General features: G+C 40.3%; 1 protein-coding gene across 1 annotated transcript in view; it reads right to left on the reverse strand.

Moving 5' to 3' along the window:
* PLRG1 (pleiotropic regulator 1) overlaps positions 1-20,321 on the reverse strand; it is a 202,408-nt gene extending 182,087 nt beyond the window's left edge. Inside the window, exon 1 of the mRNA XM_085641696.1 lies at positions 20,185-20,321. Within this exon, the coding sequence (XP_085497822.1) occupies positions 20,185-20,223 (39 nt within the window). The 5' untranslated portion in view covers positions 20,224-20,321. The remainder of the gene's footprint in view (positions 1-20,184) is intronic.
* Between the last annotated feature and the right edge of the window lie 1,886 nt (positions 20,322-22,207).

Below are 22,207 nucleotides of genomic sequence, written 5' to 3' on the forward strand. Positions count from 1 at the left end.
TTATGGTCTTCCAGAGAATATTGAGGGCTCTGATATGTTATCCTTTTCTAAGACGTTTCTCCCGGATCTCTTAGATCTTCAATCATCACCGCCTCTCAACATACAGCGTGCACATCGGTTGGGTCGTCTTCAACCTAACTCAAATAAGCCACGTGGCATTATAATGGTCTTTTTTGAATTTACTGATTTTATGTGTGTCCTGAAGGCTGTTAAAACTAAACGTCGTCTTATCTGGTCTCATCATAATCATTTTATTTCACAGGATGTTTCTAATGGAACGAATGCCCGTCGCAAAGAATTCCTTGCTCTTCGCCCCCAGATGAGACACTTGAACATTCAAAATGGAATTCTTCATCCTTGTCTCTGCAAGATTACTCATGAAGGAAACTCGCGTTCTTTTGATGATCCAGCTAAACCAAAGCTCTTTATAAGTAGAATTTCTTCTCGTAATATGGAGATTAATGATTACATCCTTTTTCAGTTTGTTGATGTTTTTCATATAATATAGTTCTATTTTTTTCTCGATTAATCTTTTTTTTTTCCTCTTTTCTCTTCTAAGGTTCCTTTACGTCTTTTCTTTGACATATTATTCACCAATTATCCTTGTTTCTTAGTACTTGTTATTCAACTTTCTCTTTCATTATTCATTGTATCTCCATTTTTCAAGAGGCTATTTGTTATTTTACTCTTTGTTCTCTCTTGTCGCCATCTTGTTCTCGGTGTTAACATGTTCCTCTCATACCTGTTGCTTGTTTCACTTCATATCTGGATCTTTTTCCTTGATCTGCCTACTCTTTGTCTCTTTCCTATTTCCTCCCCTCTCTCTCCTCCTATCTTATATTGGACTTTCTTTTTCTTTACTTTCTCTTTGCTTCTTTCTTGTTCTCACATGAGTGTGCTTCTAAATAGTTATTTCAGCCATTTTATTATTTTTACTTTATATTCTGTGGTAGTGGTCGTTAAATGGTGTCTTTTTGTCTTGTTTATTGTTTCTACAGCCCATTTTACCTACATCTATTATCCCTTCCTCAAACCGCAACATGTTTAATGTTGTCTCGTGGAATGTCCGTGGTCTTGGTCACCCTGTAAAACATCAAAAGGTATTTTCCCATTTATCAAAACTTTATTCCCATGTGGTTTTTTTACAGGAAACGCACTGTAATGATATTGAATCTCTCAAACTTAAACGTCGATGGGTTAATCAAGTTGTTTTTTCTCCTGCTGTTAATCGTAAAGGCGGTGTTGCTATTTGGTTCCATAAATCCTCGAATACTCAGATTTTATCCACTGAATGTCATACGAATGGACAATGGATTTTGGTTGATGCTATTATATTCCAAAAACAAATAACTTTAAAAAATATTTATGGACCAGTTAAGGCTGACCCGGAATTTTGGCATAGTATTAAAGTTAAACTTTCTTCAATTTCTAACCCTAATATAATGGTCACTGGTGATTTTAATGAATTGTTAGATCCCTTTACTGATAGAAAATCCAAGTGCAAATTCAAACCTGATAATTCTCAGAGCATTTCAGGCTGCCATTTCCTCTCGTCCATTCTTTGATGTGGGGAAAACCTGTAATCCTGATTTATATGAATTCAACTTTTTTTCAAACGTACATCATACTATGTCTCGTATTGATTATATTTTGGTTTCCAAAGCCCTACTTCCCGCTATTCAATCATCTGAGATTGGTTCTATTTTTCTCTCTGACCATGCTCCTGTCCTATCTTCCTTGGATGTGTCCTTCATTTCCCCCAAATCGGGCCGATGGCGCTTCAATAATTCTTTATTATTGGACCAAACCTTTATTGCTGAAGTGACCACATTTATTAATGATTTTCTTTTCAATTTAATCAGCCTAAAGATACCTCTATTCATAACAATAGGGCTACTTTTAAAGCTTCTTTTAGAGCTTTTACAATTGCTTACTCGGCCAAAAAGAAAAAAAAATTGAATATTCAATACCTCTCTACCCTTAAACAGATTAAAAATCTAGAACACACTAACTATACCACTAAATCCTCTTCATGTTTACATGATTTGATTATGGCTAAATCTACCTTGAACAAAATTGTCAAGATGGATGCTTGTAATATCCTCCTTAAGATAAAATCTTAGTATCATGGTGGCCAAAATAAAGCTGGTAAATTGTTAGCCAATTATTTGAAAATCAAATCAGAAAGGAAAACTTTTGGTCCCATTCATTGTGAACATAGTAATAGGATGCTGCACTCAGATCCCAACATCACCAATGACTTTCAGTCCAATTACGAGCAACTATATACTAAAGATACAGACCCCACTGAGGATGACATGGCATCATTTTTTCAAAGACTCCCCTCACCTCCTTCCATTCCCGAAACTCTTTCTTCCTTAGAAAAAGACATCTCTCATTCAGAAATTACTGAGGCCCTCAAATCCCTAAAAAAGGGCAAAGCTCCTGGCCCTGACGGATTCACTATTGAACTTTTCTTGTGTTTTTCCTCTGTTTTTGCTCCCAAATTACTTGAGCTTTACACCTCTTTTTTGTCCAATTCTCAGCCCAGTGGATCTTTTTTATAAGCCCTTATTTTTATTATTCCTAAACCCGATAAAGATCCTGCCCTATGTAAAAATTACCAACCTATTTCACTAATTAACAATGATTGTAAGGTTTTTGCAAACATTTTAGCTTCCCGTCTGAATTATATTATGCCCCTTTTTAATCAATCTGACCAAATTGGGGTTTATTAAGGAAGACTTGCATCTGATAATTCCAGAATGTTTTCGAATATTCTTACCATAGGGAAAAAATATCCCTCTCCATTAGCAGCTCTGTCACTTGATGCTGAGAAAGCATTTGATTGTATGAATTGGAATTTTATGTTTTCTACCCTTCATTGGTTTGGCTTTGGTCCTATTTTTATATCTCTAATCAAATTGCTATATACTGACCCAAGTGCCTCTGTGTTTGTTAATGGTCATTTCCCCCCTTTTTAAGCTCCATAGAGGAACTAGACAAGGTTGCCCTTTATCCCCGTTACTTTTTAGGTCGAGCCTACAGCAGCGCATGCACTGTTGCTAGACTTTTAGTAAGGGGCTTTTCAAAGTCCTACCCACAAGCGTTTCCTGGCCCAACGCTTGCGTGCATGTGTGCGTGAACGTGTGCAGCCATCTGCCATGCTTATCTCATTAACCCTTGCTCTGCTTGCACTACCCCCTCCTTTCTCCCTCCGCCCTTCTCATCCGGCCACTTTACTTTTGCAGCTGCGCGGCATACATTTTTTTTTTATTTGCTATGGAGCACTCCATACGAGGACACCTGCAGACCGTCTTCTTTCCTCCCTCGCCTTCAACTCAAAATATTCCCCGATTCTACTTATATGGTACGACTTGGGGCCACAAATTGCTGTCGAATAATTTTCATTCAGGGCAACTAGAACGAGTCAGAAAAGTAACCAAACGACTGCTGTTCCCATTGTCTCGAAAGTTCGGGAAGGATACGCATCGAACTTCTTTTCTAAAGTCGTCCCTCCACCTCCTGCCCAGAGCGTGCCCTTCTCTGCCAGTGTGCCCCCTCCCCATAAATTACTATTAGTCCTGGGGTTCTCTCTTAACTAGCCCTGGACAGGTTCTCTGGCCCACCTGCTGACCGGCGCTGGACTGCTGAGGGAATAAAGTCTTACCCTGACTGCACCGGCCTCAGCTCCCCAAAATCCACTCAAAAGCTGAAAATACTGGGTTCGTCTTCCTCACTAATGGGCTGTGGCTGTTTGCACTGGCTCACTGTCTACAAAAGCTAGATAGCCGCCTGCAAATATCGCATTTTATATCACCAAAGGCGATTAATATTGCATTAACTGTATTTAACATTTTCTTAAGCAACGGTGATCGGAAACGGGGAGGCTTCCAGTACTGACTGGAGAGACCTGGGTGCTGGTGCCTGAGCTGAGAGCATGTGCATGTTTTACAGAAAAGGGGAAAAAGTATTTTTTTTTTGTTTTTGATCCTTTTGTTATAATGTGGCGGTGCAAGGAGAGGTCATTGAAGGGGAGCTTGAGCTCAGGGTCTGTGTAACGCTTCCTGGCTCTGTCTGGAGACAATCGAGGAGCTGCCTCCATTAAATGTTTATTGTCAACACTTCAGTGAATGGGGAAGAAGTCTCTTGTAAGTGAATCTCCTCACTCATGTTCCCGAAAGTATTGGATATTTGAGTGTTTTACATGAGCACAGGCACTTTCATTTTATGTTATCCCTATTGCACACGGTGAAGGGGGAATTAAGTGATTTGTCCAGGATCACTGGATGTTGAGCCGGCGCCAAGACTCCAACCCAGTCCCCCAGTTCCAAGGTCGGCAGCTCTGCCTTCGACATGCATTAGTCGTGTTAAACCACCACCATTGTTTTTAACAACCTAATCTCCCAATTTTAAATCACCACCTCCTTTCCTCCTCGCTGTTAATTTACTCATCCCCCTGTACTAGAATTTTTTTAAAAAATCTTTTAAACCTGGTTATTTTATTTAGAGTACAACCCCCCTTAAACTGGGTTATCTCGTGCTTATTGTGTCCGCTCCCTAGCGCTGGAACACTATGTTCTGGAGTAGCCATGCGCATATCGAATTATATTATTAATAAATCTCAAAATGCAGTTTATTTCAATGCACTGGTCACAAAATACTTAAACAATAGTAATACAAGCATTAACAAAGCCAATAGATCTCGCATAACAAAACCTATTGGCTTTGCCAATGCATGTTGTGCTGGGTACTGTGCTTGCTACTTTTCCACCAGGTTACTACTTTGTTAACAGTTGCAATAAGGTGCAGTTTACTATAAATCTAATGATAGCAAGGTAAATGATAATAGAGAGCTTGAGACAAAGAGTCTATGCAGGAAGCAAAGAAATTGGAAGACGACACACAGTGGCGTGGCTTCCATTGGTAAAGCAGGTGCAGTGACACCAGGACCAGACACTGAGGGGCGCACTAACCTTGATTATTGGTGTATTTCACAGTTCAATGAGCGGTCAGGGGGCCTATATCAATCCTTGCGCTAGGTCCCAGGACACACTGGCTACGCCACTGACAATACGAGCCAGGAGACCCTAATCAGACATAGATTTTTATTTACGCACATATCACAATCTATATCACCACGCTCTAGCAAACATTACAGCAAAGTGTCCCAGAACAGAAGACCTACATAAAGAACCAATCCACACTAACACCGTCTCCTTCTACTGCCCTGTGCGGTCCTAAAGTACTACCTTTTATTTTAAAGCAGCACACTTTATCATCAGGCGGAGCCTGTATTGTACCTTTAGCATCTCAAACAGCAGCAAATATATCATCCATTAGTCTGTTCAAGAATCATTCACATTTTGCTTCTACCCACCTCACGATACAGCAATGGACCAGCCCACATCATCCACTGACTGTTTTGCACTGGGATGCTGGACTATTTTTTGGGATCTCGCTACAAAAATATCCAGCTGTCCGTTGAAGACTGCATTGTATACAATACCACAGAGTCAACTTTTGCTCATGAATGGATGGCTTTCCTGTCAGTCGCAGGCTTCGCCCTCTCTCTCGCTCACATTACCAATGCGAGCTCCCGTCACACACAGCATATATAGCAACTCCGCGTGTTACAGAAGTGCACATTTCACCCCTACAGACATCCTACATACCACACGGACAGTAGCAATTCAACTTTTCTCACACAAAGTCTAAAACATCGCTAGTTGCCAGTGAAAACGAGTCACGCTCACACCACTGACACAAGTATTGCAGCCTCCCGTACACGGACCACACAAATGGTACATCGCATGTTACAGCAGTACACGCTGGGCTCACGCACATATCACATACATGCCATGGACACAAGTAAGTAATGCAGCATTCCCTTCACACACGTATTGTGGTGATTCACAAGTTACAGCAGTGCAAGATTATCAGGCACATCATATGTGCACTACGAACAGCTGTGTGTCCAACATAAGCCTAGAATGGCAGCGTTCAGGGCTCACTAAGGAGGTAATACCAGACAAAACAAGCATTGGCATAGCCAATAGGTCTCGCCTTTGGGACCTAATAAGTGTTTAGTTATCAAGCACAATATCCTTGGTGCAACAACATCAAGTGTTGCATGGCTAAACACTTATAAGGTCCCAAAGGCGAGACCTATTGGCTATGCCAATGCTTGTTCTCCTATGCTTGGAACCCTTCCTGGAACGAATCAGATGCAACACTTGATGATAACTTACTTCTCCAAGGTTTCTGGTTATAAATTAAATTTTTCCAAAACTGAAATCCTACCACTAAATGCCTCTTGTTATCATTATATGTTTCATAAGACAAATTTTACTTGGATTAAATATTTAGGAATCTGGTTTTCATCTAATATGCCCGATGCACTTGCTTATAATTATTTTACTGTCCTAAAATCCAGAATCCAAACGTTATTATCCTTCTGGTCTCCTCTGTTTTTTATCTTGGTGGGGAAGATTAGAAACTATCAAAATGATGATTGTCCCTCATGTCCTCTTTTTACTTTCTATGCTACCCTTTAAAATTCCTAATTATTATTTTTTCCAAATTAATTCTATATGTATAAAGTTCCTTTGGAATAATAGGTGTGCTCGTATTGCCATATCGAAGCTAATTAGACCAAAAACTGAACTGATTTTAGGTTGCGTCGTACTGCCTTTTTAATTATTTGTCAATATTTTGCTATTTCTAAGGATTATTGTGATGCTCCTATACCTAAATGGATTGCTTTTGAACATTCTTTGTTAAATGAACTTTCCTTTAGGAACTTTATTTCTATTTCTAATTGTACCTTCATATCAAAACACCCTATTCTTAGATACTCTACTACGTAATCTTTTTAACCAGGGATCTGATTCTCAACAATCCTTCCTTGCAACCTCTATTTGGTACAACAAATGTGTTCAATTTCGCCACAAATCATTCTACTTCAAACATTGGAAAGAAAAGGGTATTTTTTTTTGACCATCACTTGACTTCACATAATTCTGTTTTATCCTTCTAACAACTACAGGAGAAATACGGCCTTTCTGATTCCTCGCTCCAACAATACAATTAATTAATCCCTTTACTACTGAACTATTTATTGAACAATAATTTTACACCTGATATTTCTCAGTTTACTCCTTTGACACCTCTATTTGATCTTTCCGCTGATTCCTCACCTAAAGCCTCCTTTATTTAGAAGTCTATCTCTTCCCCTCTTACTATTAGACATAAGTAACCTACGGAACTATTATGGGAAAGTGATTTATCTCAATCATTGTCTATCCATCAATGGGACTTATTATGGAGTAAATTATTAAAAACGTCTGAGGCTGCCAATATAACTCAATCTTTATTTTTTATAAACAGTAGAGCTATAATTACCCCTTCTTTTTTTACATAAAATGTACTCATCTGTTTCCCCCCTCCTGTTGGTCATGTCTTAAATCTGATGGTACTTTGAGTCACATCCTCTTTTATTGTTCTAAAGTTAATCTTTATTTGGAAATCTAACTGGGCAAAATGTTTATTGTTTTTCTCATGTACTATTCCATTTTCTGTTCAGAATGTTTTTCTTGGTACCATATCTGCTGACTTTGATTGCTTATCTCCAAAACCTGTTTTATTTGATTGATTTATTGCTCTTGCCTTTAAAATTATTTTATCATGTTGGAAAGACAATTCTGCATTATCTACCATGACTTGGTGGAACCTTATTTGTGATGAACATAGAATATTCACTGTTTCTTCTTCATCTCGGAAAATCAAATCTGATATACTCTGGCTCCCCTTGACTATTTTCTAGTCTTCACTCTCCTAATAACTAATTATCTTTCTCTTCTTTCCTTAATTTCCATTCTCTCTTTCCTTATTCTTTATTTGTGCTTCTTCCTTTTCTTGCTCTTCTTTTTGTAAATAAAAAAAGTAATATGTTTAATAAGATGTATAATTTCGCTTCTCATTGTTCATTATGTTTATTTCTATACCTTAATTTAATATTCCAATATTGTTAAGAATGTTTTCTTGGTTCAGCCGTTCTTACTAATGATACAATTTATTAATAAGGTAAAGTTGTATTATATCTTTGTAAGCCTTACTATTCTTGAGCTTCGATAAAATTACTAAACTAAAAAATGTTTAAAAAAAAAAGACTTACAGGGTTGTCATACATGTGATCTAGTGACAGTGATTTTAAAATGTGAAAGTATACAATTGTGCTGTGCCATTTCGTAAATTTGTGTGCTTTTGCTGAACAGTTAACAGATCAGTTGTGGCTTATCGTATGACAGGTATATTATGGGAACACTGAGGCTTGTAAAATGGGGCATGATGGATGGTTATCGTGAAATAGGTTCCAAGGAATAGTGTTCCAGTTTGAACTAGTAGTCGGATGGTCCACCACTGTTTTCATTTGCAATTCATTAGAATTGGGCCTACACCGTAATGAGAACTGATTTTCAGCTTCCCTCTTGTCATAACTGCATCTTGCACAAATATAATTTTATTTTGTACATTTATTACTGCTGTGGTTCTATCTTGTACAAAAGGAACTGTATTCTGTACAATGATAATGTTTATCTTGTTTAATTGGATGGCTAATTATAGATCTATGTAAAACCAGTTTTAATGGATGTGTCCCACTTTGAATTTGGATGGACTCTCTAGTTAAAATTGCATTTTGCACAAATATAATTATATTTTGTACGTTAATCACTGCTGTGGTTCTATCTAGTACAAAATAAGTTGTTTCTTTTTGCAAAATGACAATGTCCTTTTTGTTTAACTGTATGATTAATTCAGTTTTACGGATTTCAGAATATCTTTATGATTGGTGCTTGGCTTTTGGACGTAATTGTTTTTTAGTGGAAAAATGTATGTTTTTTAAGATGATTGGAGTGCTTTTTAAAGTGTGTGTTGTATTTTAATCTTATGATTTGTATGTATACGAAAATGTTGTATTGCCCTACTGGAATGGCATCAAACAGCTAAGAAAATCAATAAAAATAATTTTTAAAACACTCTTTAAGGGGAAGGCACTCGTACAATACCCATCTGAGTTATATCGGACTGCAATCATATTCCTGTGCAGTTCGCTGAGGAAATAAACAATATATATGTCCATTCCCATGTCCAGCAAAATGGACTAGAACTTGGGTCTTTTACTCTGTCAAAGGCAGAGAGGACAGATTCAAACATGCAATAAACAAACAGTGACCCCCGTTTCACCACAATATTCTTGCTGATTAATAGAAAAATGTTCAGGCACTGGTCACACATCCCTCAACACGGGCGAAACCCAAATTGTAGATTGGAAAGAATGGAGCCGTCCTCCACCCATGCCGATGTCCCCTTCCAAAAAATACTGCTCATCACCTTGACTACCGAATCAATCAGGGAGATAGGCCTGTAACAGCTAGGCTGGTCTCTGGACCCCTATTTGTATACTGGAATAAATGACGGACTGGGACCAGGAATGTGGGAGGCCTCTACATACTACCAGGTTAAACATACGAGTTAGAGAATTAGGACTCCGAGCTCAGGTGATATCTTAACCAAGCCAGCAGGGATCCCGTCCAGGAGCCTTATGACCAATCATGCATTGTATGGTGAGCATGATATCATCGACATTAAGTGTAAGACTGCATTGATGCCTAGTTAACAAAGATGGCTCATCCTGAAGACCAATGTCCAGATAGTTATAGATAACCTCAAAATGCCAAATCAACTTGTCCGGAAGGATATGTGAGGAAGTGGTGTCGGCCCAGTTATCATTAAATAAAGGACAATAAACAACCTCCCAGACTTTACTGCTATCAGCCGTAAGAGAGGCCTCTGTGAGATCAGCCTAAGCTTACTCTTTAATTGCTCTCTGTCTTAAGTCTAGCACCTCCTTGTAAGCAACGAGTCTATTGGCTATTTTACACTGGTCTTTGGGCTGAGCTTTGAACGCAGACATTAATAATTTATGAGCTTTCGAGCAATCTTCGTCAAAGCAACGGGGATTACTATATGCTACTGGTTTAGAGGGGAGGGATAGCCTGGCTTTAATATCTGCGCCAGTCACTGAATAAGCATTCAGAAAAACGCTATCTTCTCATAAGTCCCCCAAGCACAGATCAAATTCTCTTCGTCTAGCATTCACAAGTCCTTAACCCCTTCCATGCTGCGCAGATTCCGCCGCTGTGCTGACGGAATCTTGCGCGGGCGTGGTCATGACGGAACGGTTCCGTCATGAGCACAGCTCAACCGTGGCTCATGACGGAACCGTTCCGTCATGAGCACCGAAGGGGTTAAAAAACAATCTTCGACCACCTCAAGCTTCGTCCCTGATCAGGTGCTACACCCTCCAAATGGTTAAAAACACCCTGAACCGAGGTTCGCATAAACAAGTTGGTAACATGGACAGAGACATAATAGTGAGCACTAAAACCAGAGACTGCAGTCAAAATGATCTAATCCCACAAACATACAGAAGTAAAAATAAAATCTATTGTGGAGTATAAGCCTCATCCACTAAAAGTAAGGGCAAAACTACCATTTGTGCTATGGAAGGTATTGGTCATGGCACATTCCAAGTTAAATTCTAAAAGTAATTTATCTAAAAAGTCACTCGCTTGAATGTGTTCCAAGGTTCAAGAAATCTTATTTATGCACTTGATTACTTGGGGCAAAGGATTAAGGGTGAGTATTAAAATCTCCCACTAAAATAAATCCTGCGTTTACATTGCTACACGTATCCATGTTCAACAATTGATCCCTAAGAGTGGAGAGTGTGCTGCTAAAGGCTAAATTAGTAGTCGTATTATAAAAGTTTAACAAAACAAGATCATCCACTGCAGGGGAGGTTAGCCTGAATACTTGCAAATCAGCTGAACTAACTGCCATGTGCTCGATCCTACAGTTTAGGGAAAGAGAGACATAAGTCAACAAACTCCTCCTTATGGTGTCCCCTAAGTAAAGGTACTGCAGGATGGAAATGTGATTTATAGCCCTCGAGAGAAAAAAAAGGAGCTCCCCACATCTCCTGTAGGCATACTATAGAAAAAGAGCTGAGAAACGCCAAACCAACTGGGGTAATTTATTTGACTATTTATGGTGCCACATACCAGGAGGCTAACCTTAGGGGGCCAACAGTGTTGTCTGCCTTATAGCTAAGGAAGACACCACTGTTAACCCCCTCAGGTTAGTCTCCTGCAATGTGGCAGGCATAAATAGTAAAAGAAATGACCCTAATTAGTTTGGCCTCAGTTTCTGGGGTGACAGTAGTCCTACAGGCATTATTCTCTACTGTGGTGAGATTTACACCATTTGATGGGCTCCACCTAGCATCTCAACATTCCTAGCAGTAGGTACCCCACCACAAGTCCCCCTACTGATACAACTTACTGTCTGGCCACAAAGACCATGCCCTTTGTTGAGGCAATAACCAGAGTTCTTGTTATCACAACAGCATGGCTGCACTCATCTGGATCACAAAGTACTTCATTCTGTGAGGACCCCTGTGCAGCTATCTGGGTCAACACCCTACTAACCCGAAACCAATAGCTCTTCCGAGGTGGGGGGCATTTCAAGGTCAAAACGTGCAGTCAGTCGAGTACATCTGCCCCCAGAACCTCAAATCTATTACAGGTGTGTATAACCATGTCACTGACCTGGGGTGGCCTTATAGCCCCAATAATTAGTTCTATCCCCAATCCATGATCAAGTTAGAACTGCCAGCGAGCAATAAAAGCATCCGAGAGGAAAAGCCCGAATAATGGATAGGCTGCCTAGCAAGATTCAAAATCATTGAGACAGCTCTGGGACAGTCAAAATTAATGACTACACAATTCCTATCAAAGGTTTTGAGCGTTAGTCCAACCAGTCCACCCTCTAGGCCAAAGTTTGCCCTTCGTCGCCCATTTGGGAAAGCCAGTGGCTAACTTTTTTTTCTTAGGCTGTGGTAGTTTTCTCTTACCCCATAACTTAATGGCAACAAAAGTCAGTACCACAACATAGGGGGCCAAGGCAGGAGGAAGAATAAGAACTACTCGAGAGGGTCCTGGACTGTCTTTTCTACTTGCAACATCTGACTCCCCGGGATAACTGGTTTACTGGGTTGCACCCGAGAATGCCCAAATAGGCCAACGGCTTTGTGTGCCCTAAAACTTCTGGCCGCGAGGGCTGGGTGGCCAAGTTTTCCCGACAATCAGATACAGATAAACTGGGAGAAGGCAACTTGGGGAGCGATAGAATTCGATCGTCAGTTAAACCTGACCAGATGCGCCTGTAGAACCGTGAATAGGTTCCCTCACAATCTTATGTGGGATGTCCACTCCAAAGTCTATTGTTTGCCAGTTGTAGGGAGCAAAAAAAAAAAAAAATCGTCACACCCCAACTGCACAGGCGACAACGGTCAAACAACCCACAAAGTTCCCATGTCAAGTACCATTGTTTATATCAAACAGATGTACAGTAGAACACACAAATACCTTCTGGTCTTGAAGTAGTCAGAGGGATGGCCCAGCTCAGCCTCATCCAGGCGCAATACAGGACTGCAGCAGCGCTTTGAAGCACGATTAGGCCACGCCCCCTCTCTCATAGTGTTAGCAAAATCACCTCCTGTTGCGATGGAAGACAGAGTCCCTTCGCTTCAGGACAGTCTCTGGGTGCCAATAACCCCCTTTCCAAAAGGCAAATAATGTCTAGTCTATGTTTGTTTTAAATTTGGGAGGTATTAAAAGTACTTTGATCCACTCCTGCCTACTGTGTTCTCATGCCATTTGTTCTAACAACCTCAATATTTTCCACAACAATGAATTTAGGAGATGTTTTCATAAATAGTTAACACTATGGGATTGTGGTTATTTCTACAGTTAGAACTTACTGTGAAACGGACGATGGATACTAGTTGGTTATGGTACACCAGTACAAAAAAATATATATTTTTTTTTTTCCCAAAAATAAATGGTGCTGAACCTACCAATTAATGTGAGTAGTAATTTGGGAGCAGAGGAACATAAGTTGTTTGCCATTGACAAATTAAACCTAACAAGTACATTCATTGTGCAAAGTATCAACAGACCGATTCTGTAAAAAACTAGATTGTCTCTCTACCTGGGCATCCAATATCTCACAAATCTTTTTAGGCAGGACGAAGCAACTGCTAGAATTAAACCCCTCGCCCATACTAAAAAGACGTCTCTGTCTAAAGATGGTAAGAATTGATCCGATTCCTTCTCAGAAGCATTAACAACATCTGCATTTGAAGTGTCAAATCTACTGTTAATTGTAATTGCTAATAGTTAAATATAACCAAATTGGGGCTGTCCTCTATTGCCAATATTAAAAATTGATCATATAATGAATCGGTAACTGTTTCCCGAACTTTAACTAGAAGTAAGGTAGAAACCAAGTAGCAACCCCCCTCTTTCGCCTATTCTGCACTTGATGGTACGGCTGGCGTAAAAAAAGCCAGAAAATTCTCAATGTGAAAATTATCAACTGTTTCTTGCAAGTATATTATCTGAAATTCAGTATTACACTGATCATTAATCTAGGTTGAGGCCTAAGGTAAACCAGGTAAACATGACCCAAACTAGTTGCCTCTAAAAGTATCTCATTTTTATTGTGAGTGACAGAAGGAACTACCTCAGGCCAACCCTCTGCAAGCCAATCGAAGTCATTAATGGATTCAGGGGGGAATACAAAGGGTCTTACCCCAAATTCTATAATACTCTTGCCTATACAAGAAACCCATGGGCAACGCTTCAAATTTGTCATTAAGGCGGTCATCGAGCCTTTGTATGGTGGAAATCCTTTTTAGGAAATACCTAACAAAGGCAGGGGGGTGGGTCTAAAGTTCCTTACAATACAGTCTTCATGATATGTTTTTCTGGACCTTCCAACCCATGAGACGCAGCTGATCGTAAGTATTTAGCAATAAAAATCTGCGTATTACCAACCCCTCTGGACAGCCAATAAACTACTGGCCACTTCTCAGATTGGTTAGGGTACAAGGAAGACATGCCCTTAAGGATAACAGCATAAGGAGTGGAACAGAATGGTGAGACTGAGACTGAATCATCAGACCAGAATATTTACAATGCCGAAGCATGTATTGTTTCACTGCACTTTACATTCATTTAATGGTCTGAAGCAGTTACATAATGTTGGAAGGAACAAATGGCTTGTTTATCTGCTAATAATGAACAATGAAACTTGTGATGAACTAAATTTGAGCATCTATTGCCTAGTTTTGGGAACGGACATTTGTTAAAGTGGTTGTACACCTATTAAATAACTGCTTCTGACAAATATTTCTACAATTCTTTTGACAAATATTACTACAGTTCTTTATTGCATGTAGCTCAGTGACATTATTTATAAGGTCCAACATCCTTTGTTTGTATTTTATACATTTACACAACACATGTCCCAAATAGAACATGTTTCCCAATGCAGTCAATTACTTCAGTAGAGCTACCATAGCTCTAAGCACCTAGTGAATATGCCAACTGAATTTCTAATAACATAAATTTCATGAAATACACATATCAATCAGGGTATATTAGAGAATGCTAATCTGGTAGAACAAGCAACCACCTCCTCTATGCGAACATCAATCATTAGTTGAGGAGTACCACCAGTCCCATTACAAGTCATGAATCATTATAAACATCATACAGTTCAATGTCCTTCTTTCCCTGCTTATCTATATGCACCAATTTAATTATTTTAACACAAATCTTCATAATTCATAAGAAGTGGGTTGTGGGTTGTGTACACCTCAGTAGATCTGGAATCAATAACCTAATTTTATAAGTTAAGTAATTCAATGTACTATCAGTATCGGACCTAAGGGAAAGGGGACAACATGTTCAGTGCAGGAATATGGGTTAACTTATTGAACACTGTTTAACCACCAAAGGAGAATAATGGTTAATTTTCTTTGACTAGATAAAAGAAACATATGAAAGACTCCTTTCATGTGCGATATTTTTGCAGTCTGCGAATGAAACTAGAGACTTCAATAATTTTGCAGATAATAAAAAATAAACACCATTAATGTAATGTCTTTTCAATATATTAATTAGATCACAGCTTGTGGTTATCTTCTAACATCTCACCAGAACCAAAAAAAACTCAGGGTTTATGAACATTTTATAAAACCTAACAGAAATATTGCATTTTTTCTTTTGCAACCTACTTGTCAACCAGAAACAATATGAACAGTACAAAAGTGAAACATTAGAATTGTGTTAAATATACTATATTTCTACTTTTCAATATATATATATTGTTGTTTATATTAGAAAGGCTATATACAGCAATTAATACAGTAAACAGGATGTTCAGAGTTTATCAACATGGAACTGAGGTTATATTAGTTGAATTGTTGACTGTACAGTAATTACCTATTTAGGAATTCCAGAAACACAAGACAGGTCCAGGACTTAGATGGCTTTAGCTGGAGAAGAAAGGGATTTGGGGACCAACAGTCTCGTATTTTATGGGACTAGCTTGTAACTGAGGAATGTGCTCTGGACTTGGAATACATAGAAAACAGCCCTTCAAACATAGGAAAGGCAACTATGAGACCCTCAGCTGTGCCAGATTCTGTTTTTTGTACAGGCTACATGCACATGGCATACTAATTCCAGCTGTCAGGGGTAAGTTAAAGTTACTTCAAAAAAGTGTCCTCATCTAGTGCTCGGTGGCCTTCCATCATCGTGTAGAGCTAAGAATTGCACATTATTCTAGAATGAGTGCAATTATGTGGACCACGGGCATACATAACTAGCAGAAAGAAGCACAATACAGTTTGTGTGCATTTTAAATGTCATATATGTGAGACAACTGGAAGTCAAGGAGAGGACTTAAAGATAGATGAGGAGCTGGTAGAATGATGGAATGGAGACAAAAGGAGAAGGCGAGAGTAACAGAGGCAGAATGGAAATTACAAGCGTAGAGAGAAAACAACAATGGGGGAACAAAATGACAATGGGGAAAAATAAGCAACAACAGAAAGAAGAAGTGAAAGGGTGAGAGACATTAACATATGGAGGGGGAGGAAAGGGAGATAATGCAAGGGATGGATGGTGAAGCAGAGGAAGGACAAACACGAATGAAGACCAGAGGGGGATGTAGACAGGGAGGGGAGTATAGAGAGAAGAGGGAGGACAAAAAGTAGATGTAAGGAGAAGAAAACTAAATGTAAAATGTAGAAATTGAGATTAAGTAAAAGGAAGACAATCAGATGAACTTAGAGAAAGAGTAACTCAAGGAAACAGACAATACAGAAGAAATTACATTATGGAAAGGAAAATGTTACTGGACCTTGTGCTTTAACATACACCACTTGGCAAAAATATTGAAAGGAATTCTCAAGAGAGACCTAGAACCGAGCTAGGGTTACAGGTGGATTTTCCATTCTGAGTTCAACAAAACTCTCCAGGTGATCAGCAGGTGTCACTGTGGGCCACACATGCATTGTCCTTGTAAGAGTCGGAAGCTAGTCACCTATGTGGGACAGCCTTTAATGGTGGGGTGATAAGAGAGTCACGTTGGAGAGTGTTCCTCTATAGACAGCCCTGCATATACTGTAAACCACATGATCGAGAACAACACTGGATAACATGTAGACAAACAAATTGATTTGATAAACATTACCCAGCACAAATGTATTTCTTCTACTCACACAGAGGCAAAATGTGACGTAACTCATATGATTTCCGGGTAAAGGACTATTTGTCAGGCTGAAACAAGCCATGTCAGTAGAGAGTTTATGTTGAAGGAAATAATAAGTTGATCCATGATGTGAAACAGTTTTGCAATCAATCAGTTGATTTGTAATGCATTGCTTATCACCCGTGAGGGTATCCAGGTGTTGGAATAGACTGAAAAAGTTTTTGGTACAAAAGAAATCAATATAGCAATCTTTGAAGCTAGAGACTGATTACCATCTGTTCTGGGTGTGTGGCAAAGTAACACTGCTAAAAGTAAAACCATGGGGCATATTATCAAGGGCTGGCGATATAATTATCGCCGCTTTAGCGTCCGTTTTCAGGCGAAAAGCAGCAAAAATTATATTGCACTATCATCAAGGACACGCTAGTGTGTGTTTTCCTTACTTAGCATCCGTTTCCAGCACGCCTACTATCGCATCGCTAATGAGATGCAAAGTAGGCGTGGCTGTCGAAACAACACAGGTAAATATCGCAAAGGCAGCTTCGCGATATTACCAACGAGTTGCAGCGATAATTTTAATTGCACTAACTCTGCCTTAACGCAGGAATTTAACGTCTGTTAAATTCCTGACTAAGGCATAACTAACATGGGGGGTGGATTGTGAGGCTAAGGTCACAGGGCCTTATTATCACGCCTATCGTCGTTTTCCATGGAACATCGCTGGAAAACCAGCGATGTTCCATAGAAAACCCCGCTACCGCTGGATTTCTTATCGCCTTTGAGATAAACGTTGATAATACAACGCTATATCGGCGATTAAATCCAGCGATAGCCGGCGATAAAAATAACAGCGCTAAGCTCGCTTTGCGATACTTATCGCAACTCCTTGGTAATATGCCCTCAGAAATTCTTAAAGAAAATGACACTTTTCATGAATTAGCACAGACCTAAATATTTTGTTGTAGCAGGTTGAACAAACACACTCCACAAATAGTCGGTGTGAATTAGTGCATGCCTGTCTGGGATGTGTTAGTACACAAAGAGGTAGCCAATGGGGGGCCAATTAGGGCTGCGCACCCTCATAATAATGCTTGCCACCGTAAATGGCACTGGCAGCTGGCCAGAGATTACTTTGAAAACAAAAGCTTAGTGCGTGTTAACACTTCCAAAAACTCTAGATACCATCAGAATGCAGGCTAAAATTAGACCAGCAGTCCGCTGAGAAACAAACTATCAATGACATTGCATCCATCAAGTTCATTTACTTAAGTTAGTATAATGGGTGATAACCTGTAAGGCTGCACGAGTCACTGCACTGCACGTTTTACTTATCAATGCACCAATTTTTTGAAGTGAGCTTTTTTCGAGCAAACATTTTTTTCACAACTTTTTTCAAGTTATCAAACACTCCTCTGCCCTAATCCATTTTTATATCACGAGATTCCTAATCCATCTTTACCCTCAGCACTCTTCCATCCAATTAGTACTTTGGAGTGGACTTAGAAAGCTAGAAGTCGTTTATAGGCAAACAATGGCATCATGCAAGATAATATGACTAGTACAATAACACAGAGTACCCGCACTGACACTAGGAAACCGACACAGAAACACCAACAAAAACAAAGATAAACAGATTAAGGGGCGCCATCATTGCCACACTGCCACAGGTACTCATCAATGACAACGGGACATTGCCGTGGCATGTTGACAAACAGGACAGACCCAAGTGTACTCACAATGGGACATGCACACAGGGGCACTGACAAATGGACAGAATCACTAGGATACGGATATGGGCAAATCAACACTGATACTCGACATTGGTATGGTGACACTGGAACAATGGCACAGGCATTGAGATAAGGATATTGGCTCAAGGACACTGACAAATTGGTAAAGGCACACATAGGCACATGCACTGATCCAGGGCTGACATTAGGACAATGAAAGGGAGACACTGACAGACGGACATTGTGACAGGAATTGACATTGAGATACTAGTTCTGAGACCCAACACTGGGACATGGGAATACAGGGACACTGGGTCACTAAAAGGCACTGAAACAAGTACAAGGTCACTGACCCCGGGACACTAAGGCAAGGACACAACGACTAAGACAGGAGGAGAGAACAGACACTCCGAGCATGTATATTAAAGTGAGCAAGTCTGTGGGAAGAAATTAACAATGTTGTCGACTGCCACTAAGATTCCACACAGAACGACCTGTTTAGCCAGTATGAATGTGGTGTGGAATGTTGGGAGCGTGATGATGCTGTGGAATGTAGGATGAGTGAGGTTGGCAGTGGTGTATGGGCTGAGCAGCAGGAAGGCTGCTTCTGGTGGGGCTCTTCACATCTTATCTTAATAAATTAACTTATCTAACCTACCTTGGAACTGGACAACTTCCTCATTTACAGCAGACCTCTCACCCTCTTCAAAATAACCCCAATCAACGTCTCAACAGGGGGAGTTTCCAGAATACACCCTTTTGGTTTCAGCACTGAGAGACTCCCAAATGCCTTCTACTGTCACTGTACAGAAAAGGAGTACTTCAACCAGGCTAGGCCTGCTTTACGTGGAGGTGGCCTGATACCAATGCTGCCTACTTTTGATTCCACCTCATGTCTCTTTTTTGTACCACACTACATTAGCTTTCTCCCTTTGTCATTGTTACCCCTTCTTTCTTTCTCCATTTTCTGGCTTTCTTTCCTTTAGTCTTGGTCAACCTAACATGAGGAAAAATACGTGTAGGTCCACAAAAACGAACACAAGGGCACACTAAGTGCATTAATGTTTTCTTCTCTACACTGACACGCCATTTCACCCTTTTCAAAGCCCTAAGGAGGCATAGAAACACCGACAGCGAACAGCTTGAAACCTATTCAATGTTACCAATGGTAATTAGAAAGACGTCAAAATGGGGGGGGGGTGGGGGGTGGGGGGAGGACACAACCCCATTCGTAACAGCATTTGTGTTCTATGCAGATTTACTCAATTTTACTGAGTGGAAATGCTTTCGAAACAAGTTCTCTAGGATGATAAAAGCTTCCAACGAGTGTGATCTTATGGAAGTGTACACAGGTATGTTGCTTTTTAGGAAAGTGCGTATTACTAAAAATAGGGGGGCACCCGCTAATCAAGTTGAGGTGACAGATTGAGTATTGGCACAAAACCCCAGAATGGAAGGTACTTTTGTTGGACGGCCACGACTTACGGGCAGTTTTAAATAGGATACATATGGATGCTATAGTAGCTATTGGAGTAAGAGAGTCAAAGCAGGGCAGACGAGAGAATGTCGTAATGGGTTTATAGTGTTTAGACAGGGGATATCTTGCCCGCCGTTCATAGAGAACCGTACCAGTGATTAAGCCCTACGTAGTTAGGTCAAGCAAAGGTAAGATCAGGTGGAATGGCTTACGAAATGCCTCTATAACCTTATGCTATGAATACGAGTCCCAGCGTGGGTTTGGGAGTTGTGCTACCGAGACTCTCACCTCTGCATTGATCCATTCCCGCTGCGAGCGCTGAGACATAGAGATAGTAAAGGTGCCACAGCTGATGATAACACAGTACACACACTGTGCGTTTTCCTACTTTCTTTTTCACAACCGGGTCCTTGAACCGGAAGTGACCCAATACGGAAGCGGTTTAAAGAAAATTAAAAGGCTGTGAATTCTACTCTAGTTCCAGCGCCACCTGCTGCACGGGAGGAAGAAATGGATCCAATTATGTCTGATTCACGTCTGTATGCCGTCAGTAGATGTAAATTAGAGTCTGTTTTTTGGCGAAAGGAAAGTGATGGGATCAAGGATGCTGTCTTTCTGTGCCCTGTATCATTAAAGCGTTTTCCTACCAGATGCAGAGGCCGAAGCGCTCATCCTCTAACTTCTATGGACACTTTTTAGAGTGTCCGGGCTTGCTGTCTTCAACAACAATGAAGACGAATATTTTAGTCTTTGTTTTGTATAGCGCCAAGGTATACATACCTCTTCACATGAGCACCTTTGTATTGGAAAATACGCTTCCCACCAATAAAAGCGAATGAGATCCAGATTGGTAGTAAATTCTTTATTTAGTGGTACAGTAACAGAACCCACAGCTGACACAGCCACCACCCCAGACAGCCAGGTAAAACTGACTCAACCTGTGCGCTGGCTACATCACTCAGGAAAGCTCCACATTTCAAATCACAGTAAAATATATACAGTAGGCGGGTGAAAAACAGTTCACAATGCACAAGAATAAGACCTCCAAACCATAACAATTGTAAAGATATGGAATGGCCCGAGCTGCTCGTCCCAAGTGCACGCGTGCACATACTCGAGAGCGACCCCAGAACAAACATCAGAAATCCACAGCTACAACACCTTCCCCCTTTTAACAAATCAATCAATCAGGGAATTGTAAGCGTGCTACTCACCCGTGAGGGTCTCAAGGCGCTGAGGTGGGGGGGGGGGGGGGGTGAGGGGGGTCCGCAGATCTGTGTAGTAAGTAAACACCAAAAGATGTGAGTAAGCTTGAAGTAAAGCTTTATTGAAGTCACAGGTGCTGCGCAGCAGCCGGCTCGGTCCACAACCAAACAGCAACTGCCCAACATATTCAAAAGAAAATATTCAATATTCTACAGTGGAATACTCGCAGCCAGAACATCATGGCGCGAGCTTTCTAAACATGAGGAGAATAGAGAAGACCACTACATTATCCTCCTCCTCATAAACAGACGAAGGAAAAGAAGAGAAGTAGAGTAGAACAAGTAGAACAAGAGTAGAGAAAAGCAGGAAAACAGAGAAGGTAGAAAATACAATCTAACGGTACTTAGCATGAACAAAACATTGTCTGCAACTTCTACGTAAGCCGACCATTGAAGAAGGAGGAGAGGGCAGACCCTCAGCTCGACCACAGTGTGAATCTTGATTTACAGAAAATCCAGTGTTTTTTACAATTCTAGAGACGTTTCACCACTTATGATTAACTCTAACAGCATTACCGCAAACTTTAACCACAATAAAAGGTTCAGAGAATTTCAAGCTTCCTTTTTTCCTGTGAACAGGGATTTTCACACGTACTACATCACCAACAACAAATGATTGTGGAACAGATCTTTTCCTGGCATGAAAATAAGATTTCTGGCGAAATTTTGTTTGAGACACATTGTCTCTCACAAACCCATCCACATCACTCACGGAATCCATCTTCACCCATTTAGACATCCATCCAGAACAAACTTTAAAACACGTTTCCTGCCTCGCAAGAGTTCATAGGGAGACACTTTGGTAGACGAGTGGGGTGTGATGCGATAGAACCATAACATGGACCTGACAGCATTCTGGAAATTACACTTGCCAGCCAACGCCCACTGTACACAGTTGTTAAGAACCCTATTCATGCGTTCCACCAAACCGTTGGTTTGTGGATGATAGAGCGCACTCCTGGAATGTGATATTCCTCTTTGGCGCAGAAAACACTCAAACTCCTGACTGACAAATTGAAGAGATCTTTTAAAAAGTCAATCACATT

Source organism: Triturus cristatus, chromosome 2_2 (genome assembly GCF_964204655.1).
Source record: "Triturus cristatus chromosome 2_2, aTriCri1.1, whole genome shotgun sequence".
Taxonomy (NCBI): domain Eukaryota; kingdom Metazoa; phylum Chordata; class Amphibia; order Caudata; family Salamandridae; genus Triturus; species Triturus cristatus.